This window comes from Perca flavescens, chromosome 11 (genome assembly GCF_004354835.1).
Source record: "Perca flavescens isolate YP-PL-M2 chromosome 11, PFLA_1.0, whole genome shotgun sequence".
NCBI classification, from domain to species: domain Eukaryota; kingdom Metazoa; phylum Chordata; class Actinopteri; order Perciformes; family Percidae; genus Perca; species Perca flavescens.
In genome coordinates, this window is record NC_041341.1 from 2,212,774 (window position 1) to 2,223,741 (window position 10,968).

Here is a 10,968-nt window from a genome sequence, read left to right on the forward strand (position 1 = left end):
ATTGGAAATTTGCAATGGCAATATCTCTGCCGCAGTAAATGCTATCATCACGAAACGTACAATTATTGTTCGACATGCCGCTCTGCTGCCCTATACCAAATTTGGGGATGATCGGCCTTTAGGGGGCGCTATAATTGAGGTAGAAGCGCTGTAGTCAAAGACAAGTTTTGACCCTACTAAAATAATCGATAGCTGGAGCACTAATTTAATCTATTGATCAGTGTTTTTATTTGTATATTGGATTAGTATTTCAACCTTGTTTTTATTGTAATTATTTAAGAAAAGCAATAACATAATATTATACACAATTCTATAACTATTTGTCACTTTAAAGTAAACAACAGTCAATAAGTCAGTCACTGTTTGTTACAATAGGTCTTTTATTTTGTAATGCTTATTGATTATAAAGTGAAGGAAAACCGATGAATAAAGAACCCAACAGACCACAAACTCCTCTTGTATCACAGAACGTTCAGTTTCCGTCTAATGTTAAAACTCAAATGTGAACCGTTTCCCAACTCCTCAGATAATAAACAAGTGAAAGTGAGTCTGTCAGCAGAGAGCTGTTTCTGTCTGCACAACAAACTGAAAGTGAATCAATGATAGAGATTATAGATGAGCTGTAGTGAGATCATGATGGCGGGAGGCCTCACAGCTTCTTGGCGCACAGGAAATGACGTGTTTTATCACACGGGTAATCGTTCCAGTTGTCTGTAGAGAGATTTTCCAGAGTTTTAATGTCTAACCTTTTATCTTTCAGACTGCAAAATATGACCACCTGATATAAGTTTAGAGGTCATTGTTGCATCATCATGTTTATTTAAAAGACAAGATGTTTTATATGTTGTTGTTTTTTACCGTGATAGTTCATCTCAAGACAGTGCTCAACTCCACCTTCGTTGTCAGGCTGATTCGGATCCCAGCTTGTGTAGTCGAATGTGGATCCATCAGACCACATCCACTCGCTCTCCTGGAGGAGAAAGATTGGTTCAAAGTCAAATCAAAAGACGATCCTCATTTTTTAGTTTTTTTATTAAGGGTACTTTTCCTCTTTCTGTTCTTTATTTCTTTCATCAAATTTAATTTCCTCCATACCTTTAGAGACGAGTGACATCACTTCCTGTGATGATAAAAGTCTCACCTGCACTGAGTCAAAGCCTCCGATCCAGGTAACTTTGTTTTCACCGGTCACTTGGTGAATGTAGGTTTTGAGGAAATCATATTCCTCTGCTGAGTGGACTGAAGCCAGATTCCCACCGGCGGCCTTGCAGACTTTCTAATGGAGACAATATAATAGGTTAAAAACATTTAAGTAAAATACATAAACCTAATCACAATTTTAACAAATGCGATCTTATGACATCTCATTTTTACACTGACATAACTTTGGACAATGCAGGACTTTTACTGCAACAAAGTATCAATACTTTTAGAGACAGTCCTCCCCTAAAAAACAGTCCCATAAGTTGTTTGTTCAAGCAGCAATTAGGACTCATATTTAGGTTTATAGTGGTGGCGCCCTCTAAAGGCCATAGTAGTTATGACGGCAGAAAAGCAGGAAGTAAAGTGATTTATTTTTTGCTCCTGTCATAACTACTATGGCCACTAGAGGACACCGCCACTAGAAATCTAAATAGAGGTCAGGACAGTCTCGATAAAACTGCTGTACCTCTGCATCGACCCAAGTCTTTCTCTGGAAGTAGAAACTGAAACAGCGAGAGCCGAAATGAGTCCAACCAGGAGGGCAGGAACCTTCAAGACAATGTTGGAAAAAAGAGAAAGTTAGACTCTTGTTACGTAGCAGTTTGTATTTTTCGTTGCGTGTGTGTGTGTGTGCCTCCTCCCTCCCTTCTCCAGCTTGGTTGGTTATTGCTTGTGCTCACTCAGCTCCCTGGATAAAGGAGGGAGGAGACCTTCATTGTGCCGGCCGGCAGCAGACTGAGTGAAGCATGTGAAGTCGATCGACCTCTGCCTGTCCGTAGCAAGCTGGCTTTTGTTTTTTAACTTCTGTGAGGCAGCGTTGCATGTCTTCTGTTTGTATTATTAATACATTATTTAGATAATTTTGCTACAAGCTCCTCCCATCCTTCCTTCAGAAACCTAACATAATTTTTCCCTATCGGGCACGTAATATATCTTTCCGCGCGATGCAATCAGTCAAGAGCAGATGTACGGGAAGTTAAAGGAGAATTCTGGTCAATTACAACAGGTAGCTCTGTTGTTTGTAAATTTGGAGTGCTGTCAGTAGCGAGAAAAACAAAAACAATCGCTGTTGCCTACACAGGGGGTAAGCTTCTCCTCGGAACACGTAGCTCCTATGGCGCCATTTTGATGCTAACATCACACCATAACCCCCTGTTAGCATCCCATTGACTCCCATTCATTTTGGCCCCACTTTGACAGTGAATAACTTTACATCTGAAGCGTTTAAATACTCTATTTGTCCATTGTTTATTTATAAAGAAACACAACAATGTATAAAAGGCTCCATTACCTTGTAGCTCACGTTATGGCTCCATAGCATGCGTTTTTGTAAAATTAGGTTTGTGGTGATTGTGTCATAACCACGACACTTACTGTCACACAGTAGAGGAATTACCGTACAGTACAGGAGAAGCTCACAGGCAGTTTCGACTCACATTAGCTGTTTAAGTTGAATTACTAATGTTAAGTAGCATTTTAGTTAGCCTGTGCCTATGTTATCTCCTTACATATACCTACGCTCTCCGTCTCTGTAAGATTGGGAATGATTGAGATTTCAGTTTGCCACAGCTACCAGAAGACTTCACACTTTCAGACAGGTTGCTCACGTCACATCTACGTCTTCAAGCTCAGTAGGAGGCTGGGCAGTAACGCTCAGCCATCATTGAAAAAGTTCTAATATCCTACACTGGTCTCCGTCAAATGCAACGGGATCTGTTGGTCCATTCTATATATTGTCTATGGTGCCTCCTGCTAGCGTTAGCACCCGGGAGGGCTAAAACAGGGCAACTTTTTAGCCTCTTAACATGTTGAAAACATGTAAATGTCATTACAAGTGCCTACCCATGTGAAGTGATTCCTTCCAAGTGACCACAGTGAATCTAACTGCAGTAGATGTGAAAGAAATGCATAAACGTTGTGCTAATTAAGCTATGTTTAGTTCCGGTGGTGAGACAGCAAGACGAGTGCTTAGGGACCGTCTACAAAGTGCAACACCAAAAAGAGATATTATTATTATTATTATTATTATTATTATTATTATTATTATTATTTAATCATTAAATTAATAAATATTTTTGTCACTAATTTTACAAAAACGCGTGCTATGGAGCCATAACGTGAGGTACAAGGTAATGGAGCCTTTTATACATTGTTGTGTTTCTTTATAAATAAACAATGGACAAATAGAGTATTTAAACGCTTCAGATGTAAAGTTATTCGCTGTCAAAGTGGGGCCAAAATGAATGGGAGTCAATGGGATTCTAACGTGGGGGTGATGGTGTGATGTTAGCATCAAAATGGCGCCATAGGAGCTAAGTGTTCCGAGGAGAAGCTTACCCCCTGTGTAGGCAACAGCGATTGTTTTCGTTTTTCTCGCTACTGACAGCACTCCAAATTTACAAACAACAGAGCTACCTGTTGTAATGGACCAGAATTCTCCTTTAACTTCCCTTACATCTGCTCTTGACTGATTGCAGCGCGCGGAAAGATATATTACGTGGCCGATAGGGAAAGATTCCGGTGGTGAGACAGCAAGACTGCTTAGGGACCATCTACAAAGTGCAACACCAAAAAGAGATATTATTATTATTATTTAATCATTAAATTAATAAATATTTTTGTCCCTAAGCACTTGTCTTGCCGTCTCACCACCGGAACTTAACAGAGCTGAATTATTACAACTTTTATGCATTTCTTTCTTTGAGTCAGATTCACTGTGTTCACTCGGGAGGAATCACTTCACATGAAGGCACTTGTAATGATATTTCGAACATTTTAGGAGGCTAAAAGCACATTTAAAACCTGCCCTGTTTCAGCCTCCCGGGTGCTAAGGCTAGCAGGAGGATAACACGGTGTAGGCAACACCAATTGTTTTCGTTTTTCGCGCTACTGACAGCACACCAAATTTACAAACAACAGAGCTTCATGTTGAAATCGACCAGAATTCTCCTTTATGCCACCGTGTGTTGAAATAGGGCTTATCACGGTCTACCCCTAGCTGTAGATAGGTGGCCCAACGCATTTTTTGTGCATGCATTGTTTTGGTCCAGTGCAACACCGGCAGCCCCGCCGCTAGTTAGCTTAGCGTAGTGAATGGAATCCTATGTTGCCGGTTAGCATGTTGTGAGTAAAAGTGAGCCAACAAAAGACAAAAAAACAAACTAATTTCTTGCACTGAGACAAAAAAATGTGTTGGCCCACCTATCTACAGCTAGGGTGGCGTATTCCTTTAACATCTGGACGTACATCCAGGGACAGCGAGGTCAATGGCCTTATGTTGTACCTAATGTTAAACACGTGACGTACTGATATGGACTCCCAAATGTAAAAATGACATGGCAAGGCAGGCTAGAGAATGTCTTCAGTTCCTCTGCAGAGTAACTCAGGTCTTTGGTTGAATTAAGATCTTATATTTAGCAACATGTTGGTATCCCTGAAAATTTGAGAAAGTTGAAAAACCTAAGACAAACCAACATGGAGAAAAGAGGAAGGAGGTGCAAACCAAGGTTATAATCGTTAACGAAAACGAACAAAATAACAAAAACTAGGTGGGAAAAAACATTGTCGTTAACTGAAATAAAAATATAAACGAGGTATTACGAAAAAAAAACATAACTAAACTAAAACTGTAATGTCTGTTTGCAAAACTAACTAAAAAGAAATAACATTTGTCAATGTCTTTCACAGAGCAAATAACGTTATATCTTTCAGAGTTGACATTTCCGAACATAGACCCGTTTTATTCAGTCTATGCTGTAGACGTAGTTTCTGACTGGGAACCCGGAAATTCCGACATTCCACGTCAAATTGAACACAACATGTCCGTGCCCCTCGCCTGGCATCATAGTGGTACCGAAAGTCTGAAGAAAGTGGCAGAGTCCTATCTGATTATGACTGTGTCAGATAAAAGCAAGTGCCTCGCAGTGGAAGGTGGTAAAATATGTGGACAATCAAGGGAAGTACATTTCAGAAGCGCGCACAAGGAGGCTAACCTAGCTTACCTCAACAAGCAGTGACAGGGCAAGGAGAACACAAAGCCCCCTTCCCCCGAAACAGAAGCTAATATAACCTCGGTACAGGGCATGGATGTATGGGGCCAGGGCCAGGCAGCATGACGGAGACAACCGGAGAACAGAGAATACTACAGGCGGGCTTTCAACGTCGACCCGATAGCTGCTGGTTAGTAAATACGCATGAACACTAAAAGCGTGAGGAAGCGTGGATTAATATGTGTGTTGATACTGGGATGTCTACACAACTGTGTGAGTCGATTGACTTCAAAAAGTTCGCCACTTTACTCAAACCAAAGTTCAAAACACATGTTGATGTATGACTTCTTTAGTCTGTTGACTATTTAGGTTTTTTCCTGACACAGTTACTAAAACATTTTGCGCTTCCTGCTGCGTCTTGTGTAGACGGTTTACATACAGTATCTCACGAAAGTGAGTACACCCCTCACATTTGAGTAAATATTTCATTATATCTTTTAATGGGACAACACTGAAGAAATTACACTTAGCTACAATGTAAAGTATTAAGTGTACAGCTTGTATAACAGTGTAAATATGATGTCCCCTCAAAATAACTCAACACACAGCCATTAATGTCTAAACCGCTGGCAACAAAAGTCAGTCCACCCCTATGTTAAATTCCCATAGAGGCAGGCAGATGTTTATTGTTAAAGGCCAGCTATTTCATGGAATCAGGATACTATGCATCCTTACAGGTCCCTTGGCCTTTGGAATTAAAATAGCCCCACATCATCACATGCCCTTCACCATACCCAGGGGCGTAGCACAAGACCCTGGGCCATATGCATAGGCAGTCCTGATGGTCCCCATGTTCCTCAACTCTCCCCCCCCCCCCAAAAAAAAAAAAATAATAATAATAATAATAATAATAATCGGGCCTATGTACACATGAAATGTTTATAGGGTAATAACTATTAACTGTAATGCTTAGAGTAGCCTGATAACACACATTTCAAACCTCCTTTCTCAACATTCTCTAGCCTACTTTACTGTGGTTACTACTACATTTTGTTTGTTTTCTCTGTACCTTTACTTGCCAGCCTGCATACTATGGTGTCTCTCTGATCATCTGTTAATTTATCTGGCCATAGTCCTGGATCCTCTGGCAAAAACTGGTCTACACTGCTCTGCCTACTTTCCAGTTCCTCATCTCTCATTTCCACACTGTGCTCAGAGCAACACTCGTGCTCCCTGCTGTCTTCACTCCCATCATCCTCAATCAGATGTTCTCCATCATCTTTCTCTATGAAGGATACATCTGATATTAACCTAATATAATACAAAAACACAACGATGTTAGTGTTACTTAACACCTTTCAGTCAAAATGGCTAAACATGCTTTGCTTTAATTTTGATATTTGCTCACCTTGTCTCAAATCCGAAGAGGAGGATGAGGGGTCTGTTGCTTCTCCACTCCCTGGTGGGACAATTTCTGAATCTGAGAGCCATGTGTTTCACAATGTTAACATCTGCTTCTACTGAGTCTGACATAACTATAATGTTGACATAATATGTATCTACCGATGAGCTACCAAGCTATCTATGACACTGATTAGCCTATTATTGCTAATTATAGACATTATAGCCTATTAATTTGAATTAAACATTAGGCTATTACAATGGTGTGTTATATGCAAACAGCATTGTTAGTGTAGTTTATTTATTTAGCCTTTAGATTACATGTATAACCAAATTATCATTTGAAAGTGTATGTTCTGCACTTTCAATGGGTTGTCTCAGTTTGTTTTTAGCACTGAAACGCGCACTAAACGGTCGCGGAGATATTCAAGCAGTTTAGCACCATGGATTTCGTTTTTTAGTTTTTGCTCACCTCTCTTTGAAAAGAAGTCAGTTACCAATTGTTTCCCTTCATTTTGTTTTCTCTCCTCCTCCTGTCTTTCCTTTCTTTTTTGGTAGCCTGAGTTGGCTTTCTTTGAGGAAGACATTTCTACAGCAGAAGTTTGCGCTCCACCAGATGCTCAACTGAACTAACATCAACAAAATGCGTGCAGATGGACCAAACCATTTGGCGCATTAGCAAGGGGTGGGTGAGACCTTAGATAGTCTTTTTTGTATACAAAAATGTAGTCAGTCAATCAACCAAGTTATTCTGCCAATACACTAACTTTACATTTCATCTGACATGCATTATGAAATTTAATTAGGAAATGAAAATATCCAGGTGAAATAAAATATATTACAGACTTTTCAAGGGCCCTCTCTCCCTTTGGGCCCTGGTAATCAGTATTGGTTTTACCCCGAGTCCGACGCCCCTGACCATACCTAGAGATTGGCATAAAATCATCTCTCAGTGCAAAGCAAACCAGCTATTAGGCTAACCAACATAAAATCATGCCAATCTCTAGGTATGGTGAAGGGTATGTGATGATGTGGAGCTATTTTAATTTAACATTTTACATTACATTACATGTCATGTAGCTGACGCTTTTATCCGAGGTGTAGTCGGAACATTTAAAATAGGGGTGTACTCACTTTTGTTGCCAGCAGTTTAGACATTATTGGCTGTGTGTTGAGTTATTTTGAGAGGACAGCACATTAACACTGTTATACAAGCTGGACACAGTGTACTTTCTTTAGTGTTGTCCCATTAAAAGATATAATGAAATATTTACAAACGTGAGGTTTACTCACTTTTGTGAGATACTGTATTTATGATCATCATCAAATGTACATTTTATGTACTGGTGTTATTGTTGAATACATTGTGAATACATATTTCTAAAATTGTATGATGTTTTTGTTGAGTTATTATTACACAATACTTTTTTCTGACCTTTTTTAATCTTGTCCCCAAGAAATAACCCATATTACAAAAAAGACTCAAACTAAGACTAAAACTAATAAAAACTAAACTAAAACTAAGCATTTTCAAAAAATAAAAACTATAAATATGAACAAATAAGTCAAATACAATCAGAGCAACGAGTCAGAGATACTGCACTGACCTGTGTCGGAGGTTTGTCCATAACACTGTAATCACAAAAAGACGTATTTAAACACGAGCAGTCTAATTACAAGACTACTCAACTCCACTTTATTTATATAGCACATTTGATACAAACATGCAGCCCAAAGAGCTTCACAGAACAAACTTATCTAATGTTTCAGCCTACATTAAAACTAGTAACATTATTTAATAACTGTCTCATAATCTTACAGGTTGGGAAACCACTGCATTATCCTGCATGTGCAACACATAAAGTTGTTTTTAAATTAATAGTTGCATAGTTTTTACTTACGGATGGAGCCAACAGTCCGATGGACAAACAGAGTAACAAAGCAAACGGAAAGCCTGATGCCATCTGTGGAAAGACGTTAAACAAAGTCAACATTCTGCAGACAAGGACATAAATGTAGACAATTAATGAGCCATTTATCAAATTAAAGTATCCTGCTAGTTATAAGTAGAGATGTTCCGATACTATACCAGTATCACCTCCGATACTGCCTAAAAATGCTAGTATCGGTATCTGGAAGGACTGGAGTTTATGTACTGATCCGATACCACGTAATAAAGCCCGAAAAAAATCTACGTTAAAGTAGTTTATTTCTGTTCTTTTTCTGTTATAACTGACTGTCAAACTGGAGAATAAAAGAAAGTTCTTTGGCATTCATTGTTTGTTCATGTTTCACAAAACGTTTAAACTAAGCCAGAACGACAAAAAAGATAGAAATCATATCACATCCATCCAGGGATATTAGTATACAGTTGTTAAAACATAATAAAATATATGACACACTGGTATGTGATCAGTACTCGGTATCGGCCAATAAGCAAGTTCAGATATCGGAATCGGTATCGGGAAGCAAAAAATTGTATTTGACCATTTCAAGTTATAAGTGTATTATATATAATAATATAAATATGGTTTAATATTTAGATTAATATTTAAAGTGTTCTCAAAATATAAAATGTCAATGTTAAATGTTAAATTGTGATAATAAATTGAAATATAATTACCTTTTCTGAGGGGATGATTGGCTGACACAGAAGAACAACCAGCTGATGACTGTCAGTAAAGGAAGCTATTCACTCTTTATATAGTTTATCAAAGCACCACAAGAGAGTACGTCTACGCCTGCATGACCCTTCAAGTTCCGCCCCTCTATTTCAGTTGAGAGAGACCCTTATCAAGCCGCGTGGCATCTGAAAATCATGATACCTAAAAAACATGTTTGAATCAATGATCAACATGGCGATGCTTGGAAAGGATCACGGAACAAGTAAACACTTTTATTACACAATTATGCTCCAGTTAGAGGTGAAACATTAACAAATTGCAGCCTGCATGTCAACATCCTTGTACATTAATCAAGTATTGCCTTTTTTTCATTGTATACTACATTTATGTGACACAATTACTTTTTACATAAACAAAACGATACATAGCTGTACTTATACTACTAATCTAAGATGAATGGAACAGAGCTGCAATTCTGATAAAGGAACAGCTTGTTAGCATCTGCATACGTTAATCATTTTAGCAGCTCGTTGTGCGGTTGTAAATAACCGCGGCAGCAGCAACTTTTGCTGAGTTTTGTCCTCCATTCTCCAGTAGACTTGTAGTAACTCCGGCGAAAACGTTCTTCAAGCTCAGGCTTGCTCACAATAGGGGAAGAGTACACGCAGCGGGGAAAAGAGACATTTCATTGGTTATTTCCAAGCGCACCGCAAGGTTTGATTGGTGGCCGTTTTACAAGATTTTACAAGATTACACTAGCTAGAGATGATCTTTTTCGCACCTTTTTCAGAGCTCATAAGTTATTTATGCTGTCGAGGCGTAAAGACAATTTCAAACAATATATAAAAAAGTTTGTATTGGAAATAGTAACTAACCTCGCCTTTATGCTTGCTTGGAAAGATGTTTGAAAACAGTGAAACAGGTGGCCGGGTTAGCTCAGTTGGTAGAATGGGCACACATATGTAGAGGTTTATTCCTCAATGCAGAATTCATAGTTTTCGTGATTTTGAGAAAAAATCATAATGGCGGTCAAAATTTTATTTACAGTAATTGCACAGCCCTTCTGTTTTTATATTAGCTTCTATTCTACCATTATTTAAGATCAGTGTTAAGCTCCCGTCCATGACACGCAACAATTCCTTCCCAGATATTTCACATTGTTCCAGCATATTGACATAATTCCCTTAATTTACAGGTACACTTTTATTGTGTAGGGAAACGTTCCCGAAAGTCAGCCACAATGAACAGGCTTGTATAGGGACACAGCAGAAAATGAACACGGTGACAATGTGGTGGACATTTAGGGTAACTTTATGCCAACGAAACCCCCGACTGCACCGCAAGCTAAATCCTGTGTGGGGAGTCAAGAGTCACCTATATTTCTGTTCCAGTGTGGGTTTTTCAAAGAGGGGATCTCATTTTCGGCCTACATCATAAAAACTGTGCATTTATTTATAATAATATATATAATAATAATAATAATATAATAATAATTATTATTATTATTATTATTTATAATATCTATGAGATGGTTTCATCAAGAGGCATGGCCAGCAGTACATTTTCTTTGTCAGCCAGCTAACTTTGTCATACCAGGAGAGCTGAACAGACCTGTTTTTTTTTCTTTGTCCTATATTTTGCACTAAATCAATCTCAGGTGTTGATCTGCCCTGCTGTTTGAATCTAAGTTTCTCCTCATAAGGAATACTTTCAAATGGCTTTGCCAAAGGCTAGGTGGCTAGTTCACCCCT

The 10,968-nt window shown here is 38.6% G+C and overlaps 1 protein-coding gene across 3 annotated transcripts; it reads right to left on the bottom strand.

Annotated features, from left to right (window-relative positions):
- Positions 1-360: 360 nt before the first annotated feature.
- Positions 361-9,254, bottom strand: LOC114563949 (galactose-specific lectin nattectin). Of its 3 annotated transcripts, none has more exons than XM_028590987.1 (8): positions 9,217-9,254; positions 8,495-8,557; positions 8,201-8,225; positions 6,601-6,651; positions 1,670-1,752; positions 1,142-1,276; positions 859-970; positions 361-711 (listed from the first exon to the last, which is right to left on the bottom strand). In XM_028590987.1, exons 2-8 carry the CDS (start codon positions 8,555-8,557, stop codon positions 650-652), a joined length of 531 nt encoding a protein of 176 aa, XP_028446788.1. In that variant the 5' UTR covers positions 9,217-9,254; the 3' UTR covers positions 361-649. The 3 variants fall into 3 exon arrangements, with proteins under 3 accessions (XP_028446788.1, XP_028446787.1, XP_028446789.1); XM_028590986.1 differs by having other exon boundaries at positions 6,601-6,672; XM_028590988.1 differs by lacking the exon at positions 6,601-6,651.
- Positions 9,255-10,968: the final 1,714 nt, after the last annotated feature.

Bases quoted from the DNA above. Each gene is read 5' to 3' on its own strand.
- LOC114563949 (XM_028590986.1), bottom strand. From the start codon at position 8,557: ATGGCATCAGGCTTTCCGTTTGCTTTGTTACTCTGTTTGTCCATCGGA. The intron at 6,673-8,200 runs GTCAGTGCAGTA...CATGGCTCTCAG, and splicing joins TGGACAAACCTCCGACACAG to ATTCAGAAATTGTCCCACCA. The intron at 712-858 runs GTAAAAAACAAC...ATCTCTCTACAG, and splicing joins TCTTGAGATGAACTATCACG to ACAACTGGAACGATTACCCG.